General features: G+C 54.8%; 1 protein-coding gene across 2 annotated transcripts; it reads left to right on the forward strand.

Annotated features, from left to right (window-relative positions):
* The first annotated feature begins 1,608 nt into the window (after window positions 1-1,608).
* TKT (transketolase) lies at window positions 1,609-27,529 on the forward strand. Of its 2 annotated transcripts, XM_086697932.1 has the most exons (15): window positions 1,623-1,833; window positions 10,508-10,553; window positions 11,905-12,022; window positions 12,883-12,996; window positions 13,757-13,854; window positions 17,675-17,866; window positions 19,852-19,970; window positions 21,382-21,575; window positions 22,346-22,510; window positions 23,594-23,750; window positions 23,881-24,011; window positions 24,921-25,004; window positions 25,111-25,204; window positions 26,410-26,532; window positions 27,252-27,529. In XM_086697932.1, exons 2-15 carry the CDS (start codon window positions 10,546-10,548, stop codon window positions 27,425-27,427), a joined length of 1,773 nt encoding a protein of 590 aa, XP_086554058.1. In that variant the 5' UTR covers window positions 1,623-1,833; window positions 10,508-10,545; the 3' UTR covers window positions 27,428-27,529. The 2 variants fall into 2 exon arrangements, with proteins under 2 accessions (XP_086554057.1, XP_086554058.1); XM_086697931.1 differs by lacking the exon at window positions 10,508-10,553 and having other exon boundaries at window positions 1,609-1,833.
* The last annotated feature ends 434 nt before the right edge of the window (window positions 27,530-27,963 follow it).

The following is a 27,963-nucleotide window of genomic DNA, read 5'->3' on the forward strand; positions in this document are numbered from 1 at the left end:
GGGTGGAGGGAGAGCAAGGGGAGCTTAGCTGGGAGGCAGCAGAAGTTCTCTCTAGCAGCCCCAGGGAGCATAACCAGGAGGCTGAAAGAGGATGGGGGTGATGGGAAGGGAGTAGAGGAGCAAAATGGCAGCTTGACACCAGACATAAAGCCGTGACCAGCAGGACCCAAGGTCTCCCTCCCGATTGCCATGTGATCTATGTGGTGCACGTGGCTGAATAATGACTCAGGACCTGGGGACAGGAGTACCCACTTGGACAAACACCTCCAGTCAACTCAGGATTCTGGTCCCGAAGTGGACCCTGGGGAAAGAAAGCCAGGAGCCCCTGAAATACGATTGAAGCCAGGATGAAACAGATCTCATTCACCTGGACCCAAGATGAGAAGCTGCCCCCAGGGGACCCTAGAGCCCCATGGTGGGGAGGGGGGCTCCATCACTACTGGGTCTCCAGAGTCTGGTTGAGTCTCCTGCCATCATCAGAGACCAGGGTGGGTGCAGAGTGGCAAGGATTCGTCCCACCGGGCAGATGGGGAAATTGAGGTTTGGAATAGGAAACCACTGCTCTAAAGGAAATAGAGTTGGAAGACACAGAGCTCTCAAATGGTTTCAAAGCCATGTCCTCTTTTTAAAAAAATTGTTAATGTTTATTGATATATTTTGAAACATAGTTCAAGTGGGGGGAGGGGCAGAGAAAGACAGAGACAGAGACAGAGAATCCAAAGCAGGTTCTAGGCTCTAAGCTGTCAGCACAGAGCCTGACCCGGGGCTCCAACTCATGAACCTCGAGACAATGACCTGAGCCAAAGTCAGATGCTTAACTGACTCAGACACCCAGGCACCCCAAAAGTCGTGTCCTCTTTATTCAGACCCTGCCAGGCCTCTGACCATGATATACCCTGGTGATACCTCCCTTTGATCTTGCAGCCCTTAGGCCCTAATAATTTGTGAAAGGCCTGCCACTTGTAATTTCTCAGTTAATGTCAGCTGGTATTATCATTACTACTACTGCTAATTCTCATTTTCATAATCCCCATCTTATAGGCCCCCAAAGCCCTGGGGCTTACTCTCTTGGGACTGGGGCTTGTAGATGGAGCCATTCTGCTAGGAAAGACCTCTGCACCCTCAAGCCATGTGACCTTGGCTGGTCTCAATTTGCTCATCTGTAAAATGGGTTACCAATGAAACCTCCCCTCTCAATTCCACCCAGAGCTGTGCGGAGGAAGGAGACAGAACATTCTGCAGTGAAGATGTGAGTCAGGCAAACTGAGCTAAGCCTAGAACCTGGAGTTATTATTACTTGTCTGTATAATTAATTCCGGCAGGGCAGTTCTGTTTCAGGAGCCTGGCAGCCCCAAGCTGCCCAGCAAATGTCTGGGTCCGAACAGGGGGAGGGGGAGGTTAGGCAGGTGGATAGAGTGGGGCTGGGTCCGTAGGCGCCCAGGACGACGTGGTCCTGGGTTTCCCGGAACGGCGCGGGAAGGCTAGGCTACTGGTCGCTCTTGCGTCCAGGGGGCGGGGCGGGGGCGGGACGAGGAGGGCTCCGCGGCGCAGAGGCCTGGGGTGATGCCGGCGCCCCGCCCTCGTGGGCGGGTCCGGGGAGTCTTAACTCGCCCCTGGCGGCGCCGGGCCTAGGCCCTGCCAGTCATCGCCGGAGCGGTAGTGCAACCCGTGCGTCTCCGCGACCGCGTCCTCGTCCTCCCCATCCGCTTGCCCTCCCGGCCACGCCATGGAGGGCTACCATAAACCTGATCAGCAGAAGCTGCAGGCCCTGAAGGACACTGCCAACCGTCTGCGCATAAGCTCCATCCAGGCCACCACGGCGGCCGGCTCGGGGTGAGTGCCAGACGCGTGGCGGGGGAGGGAGGCGTTCCGAAGGCCGCGGTAACTGTGGGCGCGCCAGCTCCGTGTCGCTCTGCACTAAGCCTCCTCGAGGGAGGCGGCCGGGTCGCGGTCAGGTAGCAGAGGCGCGCGCCTCGCAGGGCCCGGAGGCGCCTCCCGCCGCGGCGCGCGCTCTCTGGCCGGCTTCCATCCGGTGGGCCGCGGCTCCCGCTGCGTCTCGGGCCCGCCCTGCCCCTCGCCGGGCGCAGGCTCCCTTGCTGCTCCGCGGCGCGCGGACTGCGCTTGGGAATCCGGAGCCGAGAGGGCCACTATTGTTGCACTGTGGCCGAGAGCCCGGCCCTGTGCCATGCGCTCTGCACGCGCGGCCCTCTGTGGGCGCCACCGCCAACGTTCCACCTTGCGGATGGGGAAACCGAGGCTCTGAGTTTGAGTCAGTTGCTCAAGGTGACACACGGCGAGGGCTGCAACTGAAATGCAAGCTGCCCTACGCGAGAGCGTCTGTTTTAACCCTTCATTTTGCAGGTTGAGTGGGGCCGGGCCCTCTCTCCGCCTCACAACCTCTCCCCTTCGCCTCTTCACGTTCCTGCCACCCTTGTTTTTGGGTCTGATTCTGGAGCAGGGGTCTGCTGAGATGCAGAGTGGGGAGGAAGTGGCCGTGTGGATGCAGAACCCTGGCACGCGGCGTGCAGGGGAGGTCTAAGACGTGACCTGCAGGCCGGAGGCGGGAGGAATGGGAGCGGGGATTTGGAAGGCTGAGAGAACCGAGGATAGAGGACAAGGTCCCAGGGCATGGCCAGCCGCCAGGGGCAGGGGCGGGAGGCCCATCCCCCAACATCCTTTCCCGCCAGCCTTTCTGGCTGAGAAGGTGCTGAAAGGCTGCTGCTGATCCCAGGGAGCCGCCTCCGAAGGTAGCAGGGACATAATGACAGGGCGCTGTGCTGCTGGAGGCAGTCGGTGAGGTCCGTTGAGAGGGTGGGCCAGTGAGTTAGTTACTCCACAGGCTTTTTCACTCTGTAAAATGGGAACAGTGGTAGCTCCCACTGAAACTGGGTGGTTTCAGGGATTCCAGCACCTCCCTTGGGGCCTGGCATGAGGCTGCAGAGACAGCCCTGTGCTGGATTGATGAAGAGATCTTGAGGGTTGGGTAGGGGTGATTTTCCAGGAATCTCTCCAATCAAGCTGTGTGTTTAGAACAACCCCAAAATTCTGGCTTCTGGCCAGTGTCATACAGGGTACATTAATAAGTAAATGTCTTCTGACTTTCAGGATGGGTACTCACTCACCTTTTATGCCTTCAAGACCTCCAGTTCTCAGAAGGGATTAGACCTCCCCTGGCGGGCAGCTTCTCCTGCCCCCACCCCCACCCCCCACCCCCCACCCCATGCATGCTTTAGAGCTGTTAATTTCTATCGGGTTTATGTCAGACTTGCCCATTCTGATTGACGTCCCTTGCCTTACTCGCAGTGCCTCTCCCCTGCCAGACACCTTGCAGTGCCCCTCCCCTGCCTGACACACAGTAGGTCTGCACACCTTGTGTTGCTTGCTGGGTACTACTAGATCTCCTTCCCTTGACCATTTCAGTGGGGTCATTCACCCTGCAGGGCCTTATTGATCCCTACTGTGTGCTAGGACCTGTCTAGCCAGGCTCTTGGGGATCTAGCTGCAGAGACAGCAGTTACCCGACTAAGTGGTGTTACATATCTGAGCATCTTGCGAGGCTAGATATGACCTACAGACAATTGCAGGGTCCTGCCCCCAAATGGGTATCCCTGGCATGACACAAAGCATCCTTTATTGCTAATGTTGTCTCATGCGTTTTGAGAATAACCGTATGAGATAGATGCTGTTACCTGCACACTTTACAGATGAGGAAACTGAGGCTAGGGTGTTAAGTGAGCTGCCCAAGCTGCTCATTGGTGGCTAGCTATTCTGTGCTCCCGGTGAGGGGCTACGGTTGATAGGAAGACTCATGGGGCTGGCAGGGAGTGCCAGGCTGGAGAACGGAAGTTGGGGAAAGGAGAAGGCCAGGTGCAGTAATGGCAGGTATCAGTCAAGTCAGTCTGAAGGCACTTGGAGAAATGAAGTAACATTATAATGGAAGGGGCCTCCCAGGGGGAAGTTGGAAAAGGGAAGACCAGGTGCAGTGATGGCAGATGTCACTCAGTCTGAAAGCATTTTGAGAGAAATAAGATAACATTACAGCTGTTGGGGGTGGGATCAGTGGCTCTCCTGGGTCTCTGTTACGTGGTTAAAAACCTGCAGGAAGAAGATACAGTGTGTGGCCCTGAGAGACACTCAAGTTTACATTGTAATGCCTTTTGGAGGACTCACTGAGCTCAAAAAGTGTCCATTTGCCAAAAGGAAAAAAAGAGCATAGAAGACATGATTCCTGTGTTGTTTGTGAGTGTGTAAAGACGCAGGAGAGACTTAGAGAATACTTCTTTTTCAGAAGGAAGTAACACTGCTACACAACCCCTGTCACGAGGGGTGTTCGAGGGTGTGTGCTGAGCTCTGTGTGTGCACAAAAGATGGCAACAGAGGACTCTGGATGTTCACCTTGAGGCCCTACCCACTCCCCACAGGGAGTGAGGCCCTGGCCCAGTCTGGGCAGCAGCCACAGCCAAAGTGACCATCCCTTCGGGACACCCCTTTTCTGGGGAGCTTACGCCCTGGGGGAGAAACAGTGCTTCGGCCAGGTCTTTTCATGGCCCCCCACAGGGGCTGCGCTCACACGTTCTGTGTTCAGGAGGGTTCTGGATTCTCAGGAGCTTTCCCATTCGTCTGCCATCGCTGACCCCATGTCAGCTCCCCAGGCCCCAGGGAGTAAGGACACTGGCCTCTGTGTCAGAGGCGCTGAGGGACAGAGCCTCACAGAGGGCTCTTTGTGGAGGCAGCTTCAACAATGGCCAGGCTTCTCCGGGGTCCTATCCCTGCACATGCTGAGGGAACTGTGGCAGGGAGCCAGCTCATCTAGGCTTTAAAAAAGTGAAACCCGGTGGCCTTGTCAGAAGTGGCCTGGCTGCTGAGGCTGGCCAGATGAAGATTTTGTAGCTCTCATTGACTGGGGCTCTGGGCTGTGGCATTATCCAAATAGTGCTGAGTGCTGTTGGAGGACACCTTTAGAATTAGGCCTGAAGTGTGGGGTGGGGGGAGAGGGGGCATGATTTGTGCCTGTAGCGAGTCCCTTGGGTTCTGACCCACAGTGTTGGGAGGGATACCTGGGAATATAATGTCTGGCCAGACCTGGCTGGTGAGCAGAAGACGACAGGAACCTAACCCAGGCCCTGTTCTGAGCATCTGCAGCATCCGACTTCAGCTCAGGTCATGATCTCCCAGTTTGTGAGTTCGAGCCCCACGTCCGGCTCTGTGCCTGGCTCTGTGTCCGGCTCAGAGCCTGGAGCCTGCTTCAGATTCTGTGTTTCAGTCTCTCTCTGCCCCTCTGCCACTTGTGCTCCGTCTCTCTCTGTCTCTCAAAAATAAATAAAAATGCAAAAAAAAGAAAAAAAAAAAAAAAGAAAGAAAAGCTCTTCCCATCCCAGGGAAGTTTCCCCATCTTGAAAGGAGAAGTCCTTAGGTGGTTCTGAGCAAGCTCTGGGGTCCTGCCATCTGCTGTTATGAGCTCCACTTTCTGGTGGTGCCTGTAACTTTGAAGTGACAGGAAGGACATACCCAGCTTTGGCATTCGAGGATGCTTTGGCTGAGTGCTCAGAGGGCCCCTTCATGGCCTAGGCCCCTTTGAGTCTCTGGCCCCGTGTATGCCCTGTCTCTCTGGGCAGAAAGCTGCTGCCTGGGCCTCCTTTTCCTTGGGGGCTGCTTTCTACCCTATCCTGATGCTGATTGAGGCAAGAGCACACACAGCCCGTTGAGATTTCCCCAGCAGCAGCATTTCCCAACTCAGTGTGAAAACACCAGCCTAGAGTGACTCAGTTCTTCGCCTGAGTGACCTTGGAACTCAGCAGTGCTGGTGGTCAGTGTTTCTTGAAACCAAGAACCAGCTTAAGGTCTGACTGAGATGTTCCATGGTTTCCCGTCAGCTCTGAACGCATTGTGGCCCCTGTCACAGCCCTGGTCCCTGGGCTTTAACTTCCTTAGGCAGCTCTGTGGTCACTAGAGCCTGGGTCACAGCATCTGGAACTTCCACAGCTGTTCGCCCCAGATGCCTGGAGCACCCTGAGGGTGGGGGCCTGCCCAGAGGTCTCTGTGCTCTTGCGCTGACCAGTGAGGCAGAGTCTGCTCAGGCTGTTTGTGGGGGTCTAGGTGAATGACTCCAGCAGCAGGTGGGCCCGGCTGGCTGGGCCTGCACGGTTTGGGCTTCTTGTTCAGAAGTTGCACTTGTGGCCTGAATGGATCTCTGAGGGCTGTACGACGGGACAGGGAAACGTGGACATTCGAGAACTTCCTCCACTGGGGGCTCCCCACCCCTTTTCCTCCTTTGAAAAACAAATCTGGGGGCACCTGGGTGGCTCAGTTGGTTAAGTGTCCGACTTCCATTCTGGTCACGGTCTCACAGTTGGTGAGTTCGAGCCCCACAGCAGGCTCTGCGCTGACAGTGAGGAGCCTGCTTGGTACTCTCTCTCCCTCCACCCCCACCGACTCTCTGCCCCTCCCCTGTTCACTGTCTCTCTCAAAATAAATAAATAAACTTAAAAACAATCTGCAACAGCTCTATTGGGTATTATATGCAAATCATAACATTTTAAGTGTACAGGCCGTGGCTTTTAGTAAACTTAGTAAATTAACCGTGATTGACACTTCATCAGGACACTTCATCATTCCTAAAAGGCCCCTCTTGCTCATTTGCACTCACTCCCAGCTCCCAGGCGACCACTAATCTAGTTTCTGTAAATTTAATTCTTCTGGGCATTTCATATCAGTGGAATCATATATAATGAGATCTTTAGGGTCTGTTTTTTTTTCACTTAGCATAATGTCTGGAAGGTCCTGCATATTGTAGCATGTGGCTGCAGCACTTAGTTATTTTTGTTGCTGAATATTCCATTGTGCGGGGATATACCACATTTTATCTGTTTAGCAGTTTCTCTTAGTATTTAAATTTTTTTTTTTTTAACATTTATTTATTATTGAGAGAGAGACAGAGCGTGAGTCAGGGAGGAGCAGAGAGAGAGGGAGACACAGAATCCGAAGCAGGCTCCAGGCTTTGAGCTGTCGGCGCAGAGCCTGATATGGGGCTCGAACCCACAAACCACAAAATTATGACCTGAGCTGAAGTCGGATGTTTAACCAGCTGAGCCACCCAGGTGCCCTGATTTTCTCATAGCATTTGCTTTTGTCCTAGCTCTTCTGTTGGTAGACTCTGTGACCTTGGGCAAGGCACTTCCCTTCTGTGAGCCTTAGTGGTTCCATCCTCAAAATGAGGAAGATGTTAACTTCATCTCTGATATGTTAAGTGCAAATATCAAACAACTGCCATTTTTCTGTGCACTGTGCCCAGCTCTTTACACATACACTACCTCATTCCGTGAGGTTCTGTTACTATCTCCATGTTTACCGAGGCTCAGAGAGGTCACATCCTTAGAGGCTCAGGGCCAGGATACATCATTTATTCATTTGTGCATTGTGTGCCAGGAGCTGTTCAGGCCTGAGGATACGACAGTGAAAAGGCTCAAAGTCCCTGCCTGCCCGGAGCTTGTGTTGCAGTAGGATAGACAGGCAGAAAATAGGCATGTGATGTCAGGTGGTGGCAAGTGTCAATGCGGGGAAGAAGAGGTCTTTTTATTTTATTTATTTATTTATTTGTTTATTTATTTATTTAGAGAGAAAGAAAGAATCTTAAGCAGGCTCCGTGCTCAGCACGGAGCCCAACGCAGGGCTCGATCTCTTGACCATGAGATCATGAGCCGAAAATCAAGAGTTGGACGCTTAACAGACTGAGCCACTCAGCCAGCCAGAAGAGGTATTTTTAGATAATGTGGTCAGGGAGGGCTTCTCAGAGGAGGTGGCATGGGATAAAGCTGGGAAAGTCTGGAGGCAGTCTTTCCAGGCAGGAGCCAGCTAGGGCCGTCTGGGAACAGAAAGAGGTTAGGACTGCTTTCAAGGTTCACTTCCACCTTGCACCCTGGGATTCCCTCCTGAGTATTTTTGTTTAAATAAATATATGCCTAAACAAGAATATAAATAATGCTGGGGCACTTGGGTGGCTCAGTCAGTTGGGTGTCTGACTCTTGATTTCAGCTCAGGTCATGATCTCAAAGTTCATGACCTAGAACCCCACTTTGGGATTCTATCTCCTCTCTCTCTGTCCCTCCCCTCCCCCAAATAAATAAACAAACCTTTTTTTAAAGATATATAAATAATGCACATGTTATAAATAACACACTGTATGCGCCTACCACCAGGCTTAAGAACTAGGACATTACAGTGCTTTAACATTCCTGGATGTCCCTCCTCCTCCAGAAAGAGCTACACCCTGAATTTTGCATTTTCAGCCCATTATTTTCCTTATTGTTTTAAAATATTTGTATATCTCTGTAAATAGGATGGTCTTCTCTGGTCTGCAGATCCTTCTGTAGTGCACTTTACTCACATGTGGGTGTTGGGTCTGTGTCGTTCACTCATTGTCCCTGTGCTGCATTGTATTCCCTTACCTGAACATAATGTGATGAGTCTATTTTGTTGATGCACACATGGGTGGCCTCCAGGAGTGGCCATTGTAAACGATGCAGGGACAACTCCTGTGTCTCCTAGAGGACACATTTTGCTGGGGGAACGTTGCTACTAGTGGAGTTGCTGGGCCTTAGTGAACGTGCATCTGCAGCTGCTAATTGGTTTCTTTGTAACAGTTCAAAGATTACTCGGGTTTTCTATTTCTTCTTGAGTCAGTTTTGATAAGTTATTTTTTTTCTTAAACATTTTCCTGTTTTGAAACTTATTTGCATCAGGTTGTTTAGAGTATTGTATCATCTGGTATGCCTGTCCTTCCGCTTCTGACACTGGCCTTCTCTTTTTCTGGATCTTGCCTTATCAGAAGTTTTCTAAATTTGTACTCTTTTGTTAAGAGCTATCTCTTGGCTTTGATTTTTTTTTTTTCTTATTGTATATTTGCTTCCTATTTCATGAATTTCTATTTTTTATTATCTTTCTACTGTCTGAGCTCACTCCATTTTTCTAACCTTCTAAGTTGTTTCTTGACTATGGGTTTTCAACACTTGTGATTTTTACTTTCTTCATTGGGTACTTACTTCCTCTTCACAGTAGATGACTTCCTTTGTACTTTTACACGTTGGGGTCTCCCTTGGTGAGGCTGTTTGGCATCCCTGGTTTGTTCTTTTGCTGAGAAGCCTTGTGATTCCTTGTGATTTGGCCCAGCTTGAGTATGGGTGGAGAAGCGTCATTTTTATGGAGACTCGAAGCCATATTGATAACGAAGAGTAGCCTAGTCAGAGGGGTGAGGGACCTTCTCTGCACTTTTCCTGCAGGGAAACTAGTGAAGATATGGAGTGCATGCTAAAGGGAAGAGAGGGGGAACACCTGGAAGAATGTGTCTTCTGCTAAGTGGGACCATTGAGACACTTATCAGGCCTTACTCTAAGCAGCCAGTGCCCTCTTCATAGGTTGAACAAATCGAGGCTGAGAGTGGACCGTTTACTTTGGACAAACTTGTAGTCCCCATGCGTCACAGGGAGTAGGATGTAAAGTACCCTACAGCCCCCCACCCGTCTCTAGCCAGTTTGTATCCATGGGTGTGTCACAACACCAGGGGTGGGGCCTCCACCCCCAGAAGTCTGCCCCCAGGCAGGCTGGGGTTGCTGGGAAAACTCAGGCCCTGAAGCCACAGACTCCATACACTTTGGGCCCTGAAGTCCCTGTAGTAGGTTGAGCTTACAAGTAACCATCTCCTGTGTGCTCAGCACTCTACAGTTTACAGCCACATCTCAATCTTTGGCTTGTTTCTTTCCTCCTGCCTGCCGCATGGTCAGCGAGGCGTCATGGTCCCAGCCAGCATGTGAGGAGTTGGAGTAGCACTGAGAGATTTGGCATCAGGTCCTCCAGCAGATGGTGTGGCTAGTGGTGACAGATGCATTATGTTACTGGGCCTCCCGGCACCCACCCCGCCTCCCACCACAGCATCCCCATTTACAAGTGAAGGAGCTGAGCCTTGGGGAGGTGAAGCACTTGTTCTTTCTTTACTCTGTGGGTACCAGGCCAGCAGTGAGGCTGGGATGCTGGCTTTGGCGGGAATAACACTGTAGGCTCACTCACCATGGACCTAGCAAGGAAGGGTTAAAATCAACACTCTTCAGCTTCTGGAGTGTCTTCACGGCTGACCTTCTGCCTCCGTCCGCGTCTCCTCGGCCCAGGCCTGGGCATGCTGCCGCCACATTAAGCCCCTGTGGGGAATGTCACCTGGGTTCACATGGTGGGCAGGGCGGGTTGAGCTGTTGCACCTGCCTTCCTTCCTTCTTCTCTGAGAGGTTGGCCCACTCTCCACCCGCCTCCTTCCCCAACTTCTCATCATGGGGTCATAACTTCTGAAACATGGGGTCCTCAGAGACTGGGCCACCCTGGGAGGCTCGGGAGGCCTGACATCAGCCTAACTGGTGTTGATGGGGATATCCTCCAGCTGAAGTTCAGCACAGGAATGAGGGAGCGGGGTTCCTGCTGGCAGAGCAAGGTTTCCTATTTACATCTCCTCACCTCCCTCTTTCAGGCCTAGTGTCTTTTCCCCATGACCAGGAGTTCATAGAGATGGCTAAGTATAAGATGATTGTGTGCCGGGAATGCGGTACTAAACCAGCATGGGCAGTTCTGGGTTTCTCTACTAATGTGTCTGCGCTGGGAGTGACTCACCCCCTAACCCAGTGGGGGGAGCAGACTGGCAGGGGAGGAGGGAGGTGCGCGTGAACTCCAGATGTTGCATGCCCCCTTGGGTTTGGCATTGGGCATGTTTCCACGTGGACCTCCGAGCAGCATCAGAGGGCTATGCTAAGCTGCATGGAGCGGGTGGCTGGGAGGCACTGGGCTCTGAGGCTAACATATTGACAAAACTGTGGACAAGGGAGGCTTCAGGACCAGCCAGGAATTACAGCATGTCCCCCAGTCTCTAGCCCCAGTGCTGGGTTAATTGTGTGGGGCCCAAAGAGACCTGAACAACTCTCAGCTAAGGTAGAACCTTTGCACTTTCTGTTGTTAACGCAGGTTGTTATTTGCTCTCTCAAGTAACTGTATTTCATAGAGCAAGAGGCTAAAGAAAGGGGAGACCCCTTGACCCCACCACTCCAGGGCCGGAAGGGCAGTCTCTTGTGTCAGCGCCCCCTGCAACCCTTGTTGGGTTTTCATTTTTTCATGATCTTAGCCTTTGTGGAAGATGAGATTATATGTTTTGCCTTTTAAATTCTGCACAAAGGCTTGGCTTTTAATGGCTATACCAGCTTTTAAAATGCCCGTTGAAAAGCTTCCAGGTAACCAGTGATGTCTCGGAGAGCCCGAAGCCCCACTTTTCCGACTGCCGACCCCATGGACTGAGGCTGCTGGGAGATTTGTGTTCATTCTATGAGCCTTACTCCCTCACCCCCCTGCCCATGGCCTGAGAGAGCCAGCACGCTTGGCAGCCTGGGAGGGCAGGGTATCCCTCACAAGTGGGCACCATCCTGAGCAGTGCCTCCGGGATATAGCTCACGGGTCGGACATAAAGGGGTCACTGCTTCCCGGTTGCTGAGCTCTCCCAACTGCTGTTAGGAGCCGTGAGGTAAGAACTAGGCTCTACTTTCCAGCCTTGACACTGCCTTGCACCGGGTCTATTCTGGGCCCAGTCTCCGGGACCCCTTCTTTCTTATTCTAGTCTGGCCCCAGAAATATTCAGTTGCTGTATCTCTGGGGATCTGGACTCTTGGGCCCCAGGAGGGTGAGACCCCGTGCCACAAATACAGCATCCTTGAGACCCCGTGCAGCCCTCCCAGGAATAGGAGCACGTGGCTCTGATTAGCCAGGCCTGTGACTCCTTAGCACATGCACCCACCAGGACCCCATATGTGGGCCTGAGGTGAGTGCTGTAGGTCAGAGGCCCAGGGCCATGATGCATGCGTCTGTCTCTCTCCTGGCCCACAGCCACCCCACATCATGCTGCAGTGCCGCGGAGATCATGGCTGTCCTCTTTTTCCACACCATGCGCTACAAGCCCCTGGACCCCCGGAACCCTCACAACGACCGCTTTGTACTCTCCAAGGTAGGAGCCCAGCCTGCCAGCCTTCTCCTGGGCCAGGTGTCTCACGGGCCCTGGAATGGTGAGAAGGTGCCGGCAGCAAGTGATCTCCAAGGGGACCTACCCCCTAGTGTAAGCCTGGCCCCGGCCCACCCTCTCCACCCACGCTCCCCGTCCACCGGCTCGGCCCAGCCCGTCTCTTGGTGTCTTTGTCTGTGCTGACCCAGCTGGCACACTAAATCCACGTTAAGAAATAAACAACTGTTGATAGGGGACCGTGAGAATGATCTGCCAGGTGTTCTCCCCCTGTTTCGTGTCAACAGGTAGGACTCAAGTCCATGTCTGGGGTACAGCTTTGTGGCTTTGTGCACACATCTTTCTGTGCTGGGCCAGCATTCCAGGGCCACTGTGTGCTCCCTGAGGAGTGGCGCACCACAGCAGGGTTTGGGATGAGCCACCCTGTCCTGCCACTCACTCATGAGAATCACAGCCACAAACTATTCCACAGACCCCTGAAATCCACCTGTACCCAGCTCTGGCCCTGTGGCCTCTGGGCTCCCAGGGCAGGCATGAGAGCTTAGAAGGCTGTCCAAGTCCGCTCACATGCCAGAAACCAGGGATTAGGGCTGCCGGCTGTCTGCTGGGGATTTGGCATCGACCGGCCCCACAGCTGTGCTCCCCCTGCACCTGTCCCGGAGCCCACTCGGCCTTGGCTGTGGGAGCTTTGAGCTGGAGAGGGATGAAGGGGGAACGTGGCCTTCACTTGCTACTGCCCTGGAAGGGCCAGCGGGATCGGCTGGGCCCCGCTTTCAGTGTGTGGCAGGAACAGCCCCCAAGTCTCAGCTCCCCAGCTGATGCCCCCTCCACTGTTCATCCCCTGGCAGGGCCACGCGGCTCCCATCCTGTATGCCGTATGGGCTGAGGCCGGCTTCCTGCCTGAGGAGGAGCTGCTGAACCTGAGGAAGATCACCTCTGACTTGGACGGGCACCCTGTTCCGGTAAGCAGCCCCCACCTCGAGCAGCACAGGCCTCTGTCTCCACTTCCTATTTTTCAAGGGCTGTGGGAAAAGGGGGCAGGGTGCTCACCGAGAAACTGATGGTGTGGAAAGGGGGAAGAGGGCATTGAGGTGAAGACGGAAGGATGTAGTGGGGGTTTCCAGGGCACGGTCTTCACCCCAAGCTGGTCCTTAAAGACAAGCAAGGTGTTTTGAGGCCCCAGCCCAGGGATCAGCTGCAGAGACGACCTCTCCTCAGGCACCACACATCCAGCCTCCTTGCCCCGCTGGGCTTCCCTGGCTGTGCAGACAGGTTCACCGGGAAGTCAGTGAGGGTGTCACAGCAGGATGCTGGTGACACCCCAGGGAAGGGTCCCAGCTTACTCCTCGAGGTGCTGGCTCCTGCGAATGTTCAGAATTCGTGGGTCACCATGAAAACTCACCCCTGCCCCTCCCACCGAGCCGGGCACCCACAAGGGTCAAATGTTTCATCAGTCTTGTCATAGACTCCTCCCGGACACTGTGTAGTAAGGTGGGTGATGTGGGAGCCTGAGGTCACACAGCAAGCTTGTGGGCAGGGCTGGCACAGTTACCGTTACAGGAGAGTGAGAGGTCACACCCTCGGTGGAGGCTGCCCACCCTGCACCTGGAACAGCGGTGGGTAGGGGAGGGCGGGCCCAAGACCGGGTTCTGGGAGGGTAGTTGGGAAATGCTATTGCCTGCTCTTTCCCCTGTGAGTAACTGTGGCTCTCTGCTATGACAGAAACAAGTTTTCACCGATGTGGCCACTGGCTCCCTGGGCCAGGGCCTTGGGGCCGCTTGTGGGATGGCCTACACGGGCAAATACTTCGACAAAGCCAGGTAACACTTGCACTCCCCAAATGCTACCCTCAGTAGTTTTGGGAGGGGTCCTCAGTGGCCCCGCCTTAACCGTTGCACCCAGGTACCTCCTCTTGGGGTGGGGAATAGAAGCTGAGTAACCATGCGTGCGGGACCATGACCGGCCCCATTTCCAGATGAGGAAATAGGCTCATAGGAGCAGAGACATGCCCAGTGTCCCTTCCTAGTGACGGCAGGGCCAGGAGTGCACCGAGAGTCATTGGGCTGGTGAATTCCTGTGGCATTCCCCAAGACCAGCATCTGGACCCTGAAGTCTCAGAAGGCCCCACCCCTCCAGTGTCTGGCCACATGCCCAGGCTCGAGCCACATGCCTTCGTCGTGGGGAAGGAGATTATGTGTTCCGCAGGGTTCTGGGCATCCCTGAGCCCCACCTGTCAGCCAAAGAAGAAACAAACACTGGGGAGATTGACCTGCAGAGGGTGGGCAGAGAGATTTGCCCCTCCAGCCCAGGGACGTGTGGAGGAGAACCCCCTTGCGCCAGATCTCAGTCACAAGGCAATGTAGTGTGGCCAGATTGGGCCTGCAGACCGAGGTCTTTATTGGTAGGAGGGGAGAAGTGTTGGCTGCGGCAGATGGTTCCTTCATTCCTTTATTGACTGGGACCCTGTGCTCAGTGCTTTCTAGGGTTTCACCTTGATAAGCCCCCTGTGGGCTGGGTGGTGACATGACTACACTTACCCCTCTCACAGATGGGAAAACTGAGGTAAAATACTTTCCTAGTGGTGGCGGCAGAATTTGCACCCAGGACCAGCATCCAGAGTGTATTAAGAGGCCCCAGGCTGCTCTGAGGGGCCCGAGGGAAGCAGATTCTGGGAGCCCGTGAGTAGGATTCCTGGAGGAGTCCCTTCCCTGGTGCCCTGCAGTCCACTGGCAGGACAAGGACCACAACCAGGGCAGTCAAGAGGGTATGGTGGTCACTGTGGATCCAGTGAAGAGAAGGGCTACCGAGAGCCTCATAGGATGTGACACTATGTGCAGGGGAAGGGGCTCCTGAGACCGCTCTCCAGGAGGTGAGCTGAGGCTGGGGGCTTTCAGACCCTCTTGGGGCCAAGCTCAGCTCCACCAGAAGTGATTCACCATGAGGTGAAAGGCACAAAGAATGGGATGTATGTTTAAGAGTATTTTATTTGGCCCAGAACCAGAGATGTGAGTTAATTATTCCCTACAGATGCTTGAAATAATTCCCTGTGAAGGGTCACTTCCTGACCCTAACATAATGGAACAAGCCAGTGTAGGGAGAAGGGGTTTAGCTGGGTTCTCAGCAGCCAGGGCTGGCTAAGGCTCAGGCCCTTAGACTGTACCTTGTCGGGAGCGGGCGGGGATGTCAAGGGAATTACCCGGCTCCCAGAGGTAGTGGCCTGATCGAATAGATCTGGCCTCGGGTCACGTCTCTCCTGTCATTCAACCAAGAAACATACGTCAAGTTGGCTCACTTTCATTTCTCTTTTCAATAATTTTGTTTGAGTTGTCGAGTACAGTTACAGCTCATGTGAAAAATATGGAACAGCATTAAAAAGAAATGAACCGTTTTCCTGGTCTCAGCTACCTCCCATTTGAATCTTATTTAATGTACCATATTTCCTCCATGTTATTGAGAGAAGAAACTTAGAAATTTATAATCTTAGTATGTATACAATTTTACATTCTGCTTTTTAGAAAAATCTAAGCATCGTGAATATTTCTCCCTTAACTGTCAAGAGCTAGTTTTTTGCTTTTTTTTTTAATGTTTATATTATTTTTGAGAGACAGAGACAGAATGCAAGTGGGGGAGGGGCAGAGGGAAAGGAGACACAGAATCCAAAGTGGGCTCCAGGCTCTGAGCTGTCAGCGCAGAGCCTGACGCGGGGCTCGAACCCACAAGCCATGAGATCATGACCTGAGCTGAAGTCAGATGCTTAACCAACTGAGCCACCCAGGCGCCCTGAGAGCTAGTTTTAATGATAGCGTAGTGTTCTCTTTTATGGATATAAACCTGTTAGGCAGTCCTGTTGTTGGACATTTGAGGTGCTCTTCAGATAACCTCTGCAGCAAAGGTAGGCCTCTCTTTAGGGTTCCTTCTCTTCAGGGTAGTTCACAACCATGGGCATTTGCAGCCCCCTCTCCAAATCTAGCAACTTCAGTACAGAGCCTCAAGGTTAGCCCCAGCTTCTGTGGGGCCCCTTTCCTGCTCACGGGCTTCCAAGTGTCTCCTCAGGACCTTAGCACGCCCTCCTGATCTGAGCCTGAGGCTACGCTCCACCCTTGGCCCCAGTGTGACTTCCCTAGAAGTGGGCTTGGCCTTGGGAAGGCAGCCAGTGTGCTTCCGTGCAGTCTCCTGGGGAAGTCAGGTTCCCTACCAGTCTCCATCAGGCTCCTCACTTTCTGGAGCTTCTGTACCAGATGCGACCCCTGCAGCATCTCTGGGCCCCCTTGCAGCCTGCAGAGGGGACAGGAGGCCAGCGTGGGGACAGAACACAGCTTCAGACAGGCCTCTTCGAGTGTGGGCCCTGAAACTCCTGCTCTTGGCCCAGGACCCAGCGGCCTGGCCTGCTGGAAGCCACAGAAGGGAAGGCATGGGCAGAGGGAGGATGCTGGAGCCCTCCCTGACCTGGCGGCCTGCAGAAGTGCTGAGTCATGCTGACAGCACACCCTGGCTGTCCCCGCCTCTTTTCCAGCTCCCCTGCCTTGGCCTGGAAGTCAGAGGCCCTGAAGCTAGAACAGTTCAGCTGCAGCCCACTCCAGGGCTTGCCTGCTGCAGCAGCAGGCAGCTGTGTCCCCTCTGAGCCTCACTCCCTGGGGCCACACAGCTGGACCCCAGGCCAGGAAAGGGAAGGATCTCCATGTCCTGTCACTGCTTCCTCTGTGTGTGTTCCTAGACAGCAAGGAATGAACAGTGTGGGCTAAGGTCCCCAGCTGCGTGATCTTTAGACAAGACCCTCGATTTTTGAGCCTGTTTTCTTGTCCATGTGATTTGGGAACACCAAGTACGCTTACCTCAAGGACAGGGCTACTCAGCACAGGGAACCCCTAGGTGCCACACACAGGCCCGTGGATGATGAGGTCATTGGATCTAACGCCTGTGGCCGCTGCCTCTCAGCCACCTCCGTCCCCCCACATTTCAGAGTCTCTGAACTGGTGTCCCTTCCTCTAGCCTCATCCCCTTGGCTCCACCCTCCCTAGGATCTAAGGAAGGCTCTGTTCACTAGGTAACTTGCCCCCAAGTTCAGTGCTCTTTTTATCAGTTAGCACTGCCTTTGAAGCCATCATGGTTGCCTTGTGGACTCAGGACAAGGCCCCCAGGACAGAGAAAGGGCTAGGCCTAGCGTGAGTCTTGGGGTGAGAAGCAGCCTTGGAGCCTCAGGGAGAGCCCATCCTAGGATGCACTGTCCCCACCGTGATCCCGGTCCTCAGATGCCCCTGTTAGTGACCCTTCTCCCACCTGACAAATTGCCCTGGGATGCTCCTGGTGCCATGTCTCGGCCTCCCCATCCTGCCCCTGGGATCGAGTCCCCAGGGCTCCCCAACATTACTAGTTTCTGGGCAGGTGGAGAGAAGTAGACCCACCCCATGCAGGTGTCTCAAGTCCCGTGCCCCCAGTGAGAGTAACCCCACCAACTGTTCATTTACTCAGCAGAGCCCTGGGTGTGGCCCCAGCTGGGCAGCAGGGACCTGACGGACGGCACTGTCGGATGTCTTGTGCGGCTGCTGTGCCCTTCTCTGGGGACAGCTCTCCAGGAGGGATGGGCTGGGAGCACGGGGCCCCGGATGAGGGGTTAGCCCCTGACCCACTTCCTTTCTGCAGCTACCGCGTCTACTGCATGATGGGAGACGGGGAGCTGTCGGAGGGCTCTGTGTGGGAGGCCATGGCCTTCGCCAGCATCTACAAGCTGGACAACCTGATTGCCATTCTTGACATCAACCGCCTGGGCCAGAGCGACCCCACCCCGCTGCAGCACCAGATGGACGTCTACCAGAAGCGTTGCGAGGCCTTTGGGTAAGTACAGGGAGGGCTGTGGCCTGAGCACGCTCACGACAAAGGAGCCATCCCAGCTGGAAGCTTTTTAGGTTCAGGGGCTGAGTCAGCTGCGAGCCAAGCCCCATCTAAAGAAGGTGTCTGTTTTTCAGCGTTCGACTCAAAATTTCAGACTTAAACTAGCAACCCAGGCCTCCAGCTGGAGTTGTGGGCTGAGGCCCAGAGTGAGTGAGTTCCTTTATTGGTGAGGCTGTGGGACATGATAGTTCTCGAGGGGTTTGAGCATCCGTCCGGTGGCCACTACCTGTACATGGCCCTAGCCAGCCTGAAGGGCAGAAGCAGGCCCCCTCTCCTGGTGAAGTGGGAAACACGGGGTTTTCAGATTTCCTTGAGGGGCCATGAATGGTTGGGAATTTGGGGTCACGTACTCCCAAGCAGGGAGGTCATCTGGGTGAGTGTTAGCCAAGGGGGGCCCTCACCTCAGTGTCCCTCCCCTGACCCAAATAAAAGCTGTGCTGTGGTTGAGGCTCTAGGGAACCCAGGCCCCCGCACTCATCCTCTGCTGAGGAGGCCCTGGGCTGGGGCTGTGCAGGGTTCCAGGGGCCAAGGGCCTCCAGGGCCGCTCTTGTAGAGGAGTCTACCTGGCAGAGGTCAAAGGTGGGATTGCAGTCTGTGGTTACATAGCAGCCACAGGTTGTTCTCTCTGGTGACTGACAGAGGAGGACACTGGGCCACCAGTGTCTCTAGAGCCTCCCCAGGCCGTGTTGGCTGGGGACTTGCAGCATAACCCTGGCAGTGTCCCTGGGTCTGTGTCCATAACCTGTGTCCACAAGTCCTGGTTGTGTCAACAACTTGCATTGTGAACTTGGGGAGGCAGGCTTGTTCCATCCTCGGTGCCTCAGTTCATGTGTCTATAAAATGGGGGAAACAGAGTGCCTGGGTGGCTCAGTCGGTTAAGCGTCTGACTTCAGCTCAGGTCATGATCTCATGATCTGTGAGTTGGAGCCATGCGTTGGGCTCTGTGCTGACAGCTCAGAGCCTGGAGCTGTTTCAGATTCTGTGTCCCCACCTCTCTCTGCCTTCCCCCCTGCCCCATCTCTCAGAAATAATAAACATTTTTTAAAAAGTCTTTACATTAAAAAAAAAAAAATTGGGGAAACAACAGTACCCAGCCCAAGGGATTGTGGTGAGGCTGCAGTGGGTTCATATGTGTGGTGCTCGGTGAGTGCCCACAGAGTGCGCACTCCGGACACGTTAGCTGCTATTTTATTGCTACTAATTTGATTGCTGTTGATTGCTACTGGAGTCCCAGAAAGGAGGGCCTGAGAGAGAAAGTTCGGCCTGCCCAGGCTCCTTCCCTTCTATCTTTGTCAGCCTGGCTCACTTTGTAAGTGTTTCCAGCACCACATCCAGCATTTATGGAGTGATGAGATGTGTTCCCTGAATAAAAGGCCAACAGCAGACACATTCCAGACCCAGTGCATTGTCCCCAATGCAGCTTTCAGGAAATGAGTAGATTTCAGGGAAACGAGTAGATCAGAAACGAAAGAGAAAATAAATGGACCAAGCTTTGCAATACTTAGGAAAGAGAAAGAAAATTTATTCAGAGGCCAATAAGAGGAAGTAAAAGAATGTGTACAAAGGAGAAAGAAAAAGAGAAAATGAAACCAAAAGTGGGAACAGAAAGTCCAAAGTCTTTTTTTTTCTTTTTTTAATGTTTATTTTTGAGAAAGAGCAAGTGGAGGAGGGGCAGAGAGAGATAAGGAGACAATCGGTAGCAGGCCCCTGGAGGTCGGTGCAGAACCTGATGTGGAGCTCGAACTCCCTAACCACGAGGTCATGACCTGAGCTGAAATCAAGGGTTGGATGCCCAATCGACTGAGCCACCCAGGCGCCCCTGACACTCTTCAGTGTTTCCCAGCCTATGGCTGTGCAGCAGAGTGAGGGCAGCCCCTCGGGGGGTGGGCCCCGTCCCTCACTGCTCACTCTCCTTCCTCTGTCCCCAGCTGGCACACCGTCATCGTGGATGGACACAGCGTGGAGGAGTTGTGCAAGGCCTTTGGCCAGGCCAAGCACCAGCCGACGGCCATCATCGCTAAGACCTTCAAGGGCCGGGGGATCTCAGGTCTGTCTGACACCCTGCCTCGCTCACCCCACCCCTGGGGGTGGTCTCTGAGGTCCTGTGTCTGGGGTAGTACTGACCCTTTGCCACCTTACACCGCATGCACCTGGCTGGGGAAGGGGGGTCAGGCGATGCTGTGCTCTGAGAAGTGACTCAGCGGTCAGCGTGGCTGAGCCAGGATTGAAGCCCAGGTTGGGCAGGAGGAGAGGAGGGCCTGCAGGAGGACTCACGAGTGACACAGTCCCCCACACCCTTCCTGGTTGTCATCTGCACGGCATCCTTGGCAGCTCTCGCCGTCTGCCCTGAGTGGAAGGGCTGGCGCAGAGGGCCCAGAGAACCTGGGAAGACCGGGTAAAGTGCGTCCAGAGTCCTGTATGAGCAGAGGGCCTGGAAAGGTCTGGAAGATGTTCCTGGCTGGGCCTGAGAGCATGATGCAGGTGTAAGCCTCCTCCCCAGCACTCAGGCTCCTGGGGCTCCAGACCCCTCGGGCTGAGGCAGCCCTGGCCCATGGTAGACATGGGAAAACATGGCTAGAAGTGGTCAGGGAACTTGCCCAGGGACATGGGGCCTAACTGTAGACCTCGGGCCAGCTTCCCTGTGCCACGTGACGTGGCAGCCCACCTGCCCACGTGGACTCAGGAAATGAGGACAAGTACTGCTGTGTGGGAGAAGGTGCGTGGGTCTGGAGCCTTCTGGTAGGGGGTGGACATCAAGGAGAAGACCCTTGGGATCCTCCCCACCCCAGTGCTGCTGCCTGGCACTGATGCCTCAGGTGTTACCATCAAGTGGGATCTGGAAACCGCAAAGCTTCTGGGGCAGACGGTGGTCTGTGGGGGTGCTGCATGCTATGTGGGAGGGTCAGTCCTTGGCTCTGCCTGGGACGCAGTGACCTCAGAGGAGGGGGCTCTTAAGCCTTGCTGGTCCTCACACAGCAAGGCAGCATGGTGAGGAACGTGCCTGGGTGCCATTCTGCTGCACACCAGTGTGTTGGGTGACCTTGACTGTGCTCCCTCTGCTCTGGGCCTCAGCTTTGCCTCTCTCATGGGCAGCATTCCTCCTGACCAACCCATTCAACAAACTGAGTAGGTTTCTACAACAGATCCCTCCCTGCATGTAGGGAGGCAGTACAGCGGCCCATGCATGCTCCCCTCCCCCGTTGGCTGTGGGCTCCTGGAGAACTGCCGGCTACTTGGTGGGCACCAGGCATGTGGACTCCTGGTCACCACGACCCTCTTTTCCTGACCCCCGTAGCTCCCAGCACAGGGCTCTGCCTCACTGGGGCAGCATCCTTCCTGCCCTGTATTTTCCCCTCCAGGGAGGCCTCCTGGCCTGCCCTCAACTGGTGGAGCGGTTTCCTGGCCCTCGGGAACTACTGTCTTACTGGGCCCTCTTCCCTCCTCTGTTGCACCCACAGGCATAGAGGACAAGGAGGCTTGGCATGGGAAGCCCCTCCCCAAAAACATGGCCGATCAGATTGTCCAGGAAATCTACAGCCAGATCCAGAGCACGAAGAAGATCCTCGTGACTCCCCCACAAGAGGATGCCCCCTTAGTGGACATCACCAACATCCGCATGCCCAGCCCACCCAGCTACAAAGTTGGCGACAAGGTACAGAGTTGGGCCTTGCTTTTCTGGCCTGGCTGGCGTAGTCGTTGTTCTCTGGTTTCCAGAGCCTGGGGCTGAGATGTGTCTCTGGGAGGCTCAGAAAGGGAGAGAAGAGGGATTTGCTGGTGAGGAGGAACCCTGAGGTGTTGGTCCTGCCATCTCCTCCGTGGGGACTGCCAGCTCTGGAACTATTTACCTGCACAGGCTCAGAGAGGACAAGAGACTTGCCCAGTCACACAGCAACCTACTGGTAGTGCTGGGATCAAAGCCCACAGCACCTGAGTGTCTCTCCATCCCTGGCCCTTCACCCTGAGTCCCTAGGTCTGAGCTCAGGACTCTTCCCCCCCACCCCCCACCCTCTGGTGTGTGGCCTAGCAGAGCCTCAGCAGGCCTGTCCTGCTCCAGGGCCCTCTTCTGTGTGAACCATTACCAGGCTTTATGACTCCCAGGCCCTCTGTGTATTCCTATGTGGAGTGGGGTAGATTCATGGACCTCTGTCACAGGAGTGGGGGGATCTGTTAGAACATCTGCAGCTTGGAGGGCTCACAGCTGGGCTCAGGACAAGAGGCTGCAGGTACTTCCAAGACCTGTAGAAGTTCTCGTTGGCAACCTTACAGAACTTAAATTTCCATGGGACTGGGTGTTGCCGGGCTTCCTTTTTCTGCCCCTATTGTTCTCCTTTTCCTCCCTAAAAGTTGCAGCCCCTCCGCTGAGGCCAAGCCAGGCTTCAGGCCATCCCGGTGCTCAGAGCCCTCATGCTCTATCCCCCACAGATAGCTACCCGCAAGGCCTATGGACAGGCCCTGGCGAAGCTGGGCCGTGTCAACGACCGCATCATCGCCCTGGATGGGGATACCAAGAATTCCACCTTCTCAGAGATCTTCAAAAAGGAGCACCCAGACCGATTCATTGAGTGCTACATTGCTGAGCAGAACATGGTGGGTGCTGGGGTAGGCAGGCGGGCACAGAGCCAGCCACAGCCTTGGGGCTGAGGTCCTCCTGTTCCCCCGGGGCAGCTATGTTGGCAGTGTTAGGTACCTGCTGGAGGCCATCCCAGAGAGACCACAGGACCCGGCATTGACCTTGAGTGCTGTAGTGGCAAGGGAGAGGGATGTGCCCGTGATCGTCAGGTGCACATATCCCGGATGAGGGTACAGACAGGAGCTGAGTGAGACTGCGGTCACACGCAGGAAATGCGGTGTGGAGGCCACGCGTGCTGGTGAAAGGCGTGCAAGGCCTGTCTCTTGGGGTAAAGGGCCTTCCAGGTGGTAGGACAGGCACAGTCACAGGCTGGAACATAATGGGTCCAACAGCCCTGGTCCTCTGGCCAAACTGCCCAGCCTGGCCTACAAGCCCCCAGCGACTGGGAGCTTCCTCTGTCTGAAGGCCATCTGGCCCTACCCTATCCAAAATTCTTTCTCCCGCTGAACTTGAAGTTCTGTCTCTGAGGCTTCTAGTCTGGGCAGCTGGAGGGTCCAGACCAAACTGGCAGGGTGTGTGGGCTGGCGTGGGCCCAGGGGCTGGGGAAGGAGGACTCACATCAGGAGGCAGCCAGTTTGGAACCACTGCCTGCATTCGGTGCTTCTAAGCAGGGATTTGGGTCTGGTACTTCCTCAGGCATAAAGAGGGTTGGGTAGGACTGGTGTCTGTAGAGGGCTGGGGGTTGGCCAGGAAGATGGGGCCTGGGGTTTTGCAGAACCCCAGGAAAGAACATCTGTGTCCAAGTTTATTAGCCTACCCTCTGCAAGGTCTTGCTTATTTGCTAGAAAAAAAATCCCCAGGAAAGTAATTTTAAGAGAATTTTTGACGTGGCTATTCCAAGTCAAAGGAGTTTGATGTTCAGAGACAGACTGTGGAATCCGTGGGTACCCAGGGATCTCTTGCATGGGGAGAAGGGAATTCACTTACTAGGATGACTAAATCCTCCGACCCTCAAGAGGGGTGAGACGTTCTGGGCTCTCGGGCCACCCTCTCCCCCATCTTTGGGGCCGACACTGACCACCCCCCTACCTGCTTCCCAGGTGAGTGTCGCCGTGGGCTGTGCCACACGCAACCGGACAGTGCCCTTCTGCAGCGCTTTCGGGGCCTTCTTCACACGGGCCTTCGACCAGATTCGCATGGCGGCCATCTCTGAGAGCAACATCAATTTCTGTGGCTCCCACTGTGGTGTGTCCATCGGTGAGTTGAACGGGGCCAGGACGCTTGCACCTGTAACTTCCCCAGACTTTCAGATCAGGAGGTTGGGGGTCCAGGATTCCATTCCATGGGTGGGGGGCTTATTTCAGTTGTATCCTTTCCCACACCCCAGGGGAAGACGGGCCCTCTCAGATGGCTCTGGAAGATCTGGCCATGTTTCGGTCAATCCCCACTGCAACCGTCTTTTACCCAAGTGATGGTGTGTCTACAGAAAAGGCAGTGGAATTAGCAGCCAATACAAAGGTTGGTCACATGGCTATTCTTTTTTTTTTTTAAATGTTTGTTTATTTTTGAGAGCAAGTGGGACAGAGGATCTGAAGTGGGCTCTGTGCTGACAGCAGAGAGCCTGATGCAGGGCTTAAACCCACGAACTGAACCACGAGATCACGACCTGAGCCAAAGTCAGACACTTAAACGACTGAGCCACCCACAGGGCCTGGTCGGTCACGTGGCTATTCTTGACCAGTATGGGTGGGGGTGGGGGGAAGTGGGGGGGGTGGTGTCAGCATGCCAGCCAAGAGCTGGTCTGGTCATTGACTGCCCCACAGTGGTGTCTCCTGACCTTGCCACTGGTGTTTGTAGTTTGTAGAGGTTAGATCAGGAAAAACAAAATACACATGCCCCTTCCTGCCGCATAGCAGACGTTGCTAACCCAGCACCGTACTCTCCTCGCTGAGAATCTGCAGCTCCTGCACCATCGAGCCGTTGACGCCTGTCTGCTCTCCTGAGCTGGGCTCTCCAACACCGAAAGAATGGGCTGAGTAACGTGGTTTCGACCAAGAGCCACAATGCCATAGACCGGGGTGCCCCCATGGGTCCCCTTCCTTTGCCAGATGCCCTCTGGGGGAAAGCCCGACTTAGAGACCAGCCTACCTGAAAGAAAAGCCATTTTCTGTCTGGGGCCTGGGGCTGGCCAAGCTGCTGGGCTGCTCTCGCTCAGGAGGAGTGTCTGGAGAGGTCCACCCTGTTGAGGAACGACAGTCCCTTTTCCTACTGGAGGGGCAGCCAGCATGAGGTGGCTTGTCACACACCCATGGGGGGACAGCATGGTGGAGATTTGCAAGTGAGGAAGGCTGGCCTTTCTAGAAGGAATCCACTCCCTGAGGTTGGCCGTGCCGCATCCTATAATCCTTTGTCATTCTGCTGTTCCAGGGTATCTGCTTCATCCGGACCAGTCGCCCAGAAAACGCCATCATCTATAACAGCAATGAGGATTTCCAAATCAAACAAGCCAAGGTCAGTGCCATACATGCCCCAATGAGATCCCCAAAGCATGCCCGAAGCCAGGGCTCACCCCGGGCCACCAATCCCTGAGCCTCATTGGCATCCATGTCCTCCCCAGGTGGTCCTGAAGAGCAAGGATGACCAGGTGACTGTGATTGGGGCCGGGGTGACCCTGCATGAGGCCTTGGCTGCTGCCGACCTACTGAAGAAAGGTGAGGAGGGAGGGACCCAGCAGGTCCCAGATCGGGTGCCGATGGTGTACTAGGTCTTGGGGGTGAGAATGAGTCTCCTCGAATTAAATGGTAGTAATAAAAGCCACCTTTTGAGCACTTGTGACTATGTGGCCAGCATGATGCTAAACGCTGGGGCTGCAGTGGCCATAGGCCCAGGGCCACAGGGCAGGACTTGAGGTGCCTCAGCACGGTGGTCAGAGCAGAGGTCTAGAGCCTGCCAATAGGCCTGAATCGCCACTTAGTGGGGGCACTGGTTATTAAGCATCACCATGCCTCAGTTTCCCCATCCATAAAATAGAGATACTGTTACCTTCCCAGTGGGGCTGTCCCGAGGATTTAATAAATGTGACTTAGCATTGTTATCACTGCAGGCTCACAGATGTTAGCTACTGATACAGTAGGGGAATTAGCCCCCACCCACACCACAGAATCGCAACAGACGCCTCGTCTTAGCCGTGCTGAGCAGGAAGGAGAAGGCAGACGTGGGTGTCCTTAGGAAAATGACCTCAGATGTGGGTAGGAACTGATAAGCAGAGAGGCCCAGGCAGAAGGAACAGTGTGTACAGGGCTCCAAGTTGCTGGAGAGAAGCCAGGGGCAGCCCAGCCCTGTCAGGGATGGAGACCCAGGGGGAAGACTTGAAGCAGGCACGGGACAGACTTGTCCTTCTGAGGCCATTCTGCTGGGTCCCCGCCTGACCTGGCGCCTGGGCCTGCAGCCACCGCACCCCGTGAGCCCTGGCCCTGTCTCGCGCCAGACACCTGGAGCTGTCCTCTGGCTTTCCCTATATCTTCGAAGGTACCTGGGAGGATGAAGCAAAACTGTGCAGGTCCCTGCCGTGCCACTCCGCACTCTTTGGTGGTGCAAAGGCTGAGATCTCCTGACCCAGGATATGAGGGAAGAGAGAGGGGCGCTTCTGTTCCCCAAGACAAAATGCTCCTAAACCAGGGGGTGCGGGATGGGCCCAGAGGATGTGGGCATCACAGATCAGCAGAGATAGAGGGCAAGCCACTGAGGGTTGGCAAACACTAGCCAGGTGGAGGGAACAGAGGGACGGAGGATGCAGGCCTGTAACTGTGCAGTGACTCTTCAGACACCTCCGCCTGCCCCCACCTATCAGAGGACACACCCACAGCATCCAGCACATTCTGCTCAAACCGCGCCCTTGTGTTTTCTCCCCTCACAGAGAAGATCAACATTCGTGTGTTGGACCCCTTCACCATCAAGCCCCTGGACAGGAATCTCATTCTCAGCAGCGCCCGAGCTACCAAGGGGAGGATCCTCACCGTGGAGGACCATTACTACGAAGGTGACGAGCCCGAGCTAGAGAGGCAGGGGCAGACGGGTCAGGGGAGGGCCAGGGCCACAGGACCACAGTCAGAGGGCTGGACGTCTCTCCATCCCCCGCCCCAGGAAACCCAGAGCCGTCCTGCGGAGCAGCTAGCACTTGGCCTCTTAACGGGCCCCAGGCTTGGCCAGGGACCCAGTAAACGCAGCTGCTGGCATGGCTCCTTGGAGCCCCTGCCACCCAGGGAGCCCGTGAGGATCTTGACCTTGCCTCTAAGAGTAGAAAAGGTGGCCTGTGTCCCTGACATAGTTGGGCGTTAAGGCTGTTGTACGGGATCGCACTGGGAAAGCAACACAGAATCTCTGTCTTGTACGGTCCTGTGCACAGCAGCCCCTCACTAGCACACTCCATGTGTCCTCCAGGACAGGCTCCACGCCAGGGGAAGAGATGGGCCTAGTCTCTGGGGTCAAGTCCAGATGCTCATTCGTTTATAACCGCTGCCCAGAGGATGGTGTTAAAAATGATACAGAGGCTGCATTTGGGCCTATGATAAAACATAAGTATCGTGAGTGATTGGTGATGTCTGCTCTGGCCGCAGGCCTGGGGGAGGGTGTATGTGTGCAGTCTCTGTCATCCTTGGGTAAAGGAATAAACTCAGATTATCAGAGGGCCGGGGAGGAGGTGCCCACTGCTCACCCTGAGGCCCACGTGACCTGACTCGCCTCCTTTCCTTTACCCAGGTGGCATAGGTGAGGCAGTGTCCTCCGCCTTAGTGGGTGAGCCTGGCATCACTGTCTCCCGCCTCGCCGTTGGCGAGGTACCAAGAAGTGGGAAGCCAGCTGAGCTGCTGAAGATGTTTGGCATCGACAGGGATGCCATTGCACAAGCTGTGAGGGACCTTGTCGCCAAGGCCTAGTAAGGGTAAAGTGTGCAAAGGGTTCTACACATTCCCGAGATTCTGGCAAAGGTGCTCAAAGATGTAGTGAGAGGAGTAATAAATTTATGTTTTGAGAAAAAATGAATTATCCCTGAAGTGTTTATTTGATGTGCATGCAGCCAGTGCTGGTAGAGGGCGAGGGAAGGCATCTGGGTCTTGGTCAGTCACCTCCCCTGGGCCCAGCATCTGCCCTCAACCACCAGAACTGCTCCTGCCCCCAGACACCGCCAGACAACGTTAAACTGCAGCCTGCCTTCCAGCCCAGAGGCCACAACGCAATCTCACCTCACCCTCAGCCAGCGGGCCCCGTGGAGGTGAGGGAGCCTCCTCCTAGTCTGGAGGGTCCCTCAGGGCCGCCTCACCTTCCTCACAGCCCTGTGGTCAGAGGTCTCCCTGGGTAGGGAGGCGCATTTGTTTATTGTCCCAGCTCCTCAGGTCCTCTTAACGAGTAGCCTCAGAGAAGCAGAGAGAAACAGGGCAGTCCCTCTCCTGGGGAAGGTCACCCCCTCAGGTTG

Source organism: Puma concolor, chromosome A2 (assembly GCF_028749965.1).
Source record: "Puma concolor isolate L17-30 chromosome A2, mPumCon1.1.hap2, whole genome shotgun sequence".
Taxonomy (NCBI): Eukaryota; Metazoa; Chordata; class Mammalia; order Carnivora; family Felidae; genus Puma; species Puma concolor.

Bases quoted from the DNA above. Each gene is read 5' to 3' on its own strand.
- TKT (XM_086697931.1), top strand. From the start codon at position 1,727: ATGGAGGGCTACCATAAACCTGATCAGCAGAAGCTGCAGGCCCTGAAG. The intron at 1,834-11,904 runs GTGAGTGCCAGA...CCTGGCCCACAG, and splicing joins ACCACGGCGGCCGGCTCGGG to CCACCCCACATCATGCTGCA. The intron at 12,997-13,756 runs GTAAGCAGCCCC...CTGCTATGACAG, and splicing joins TGGACGGGCACCCTGTTCCG to AAACAAGTTTTCACCGATGT.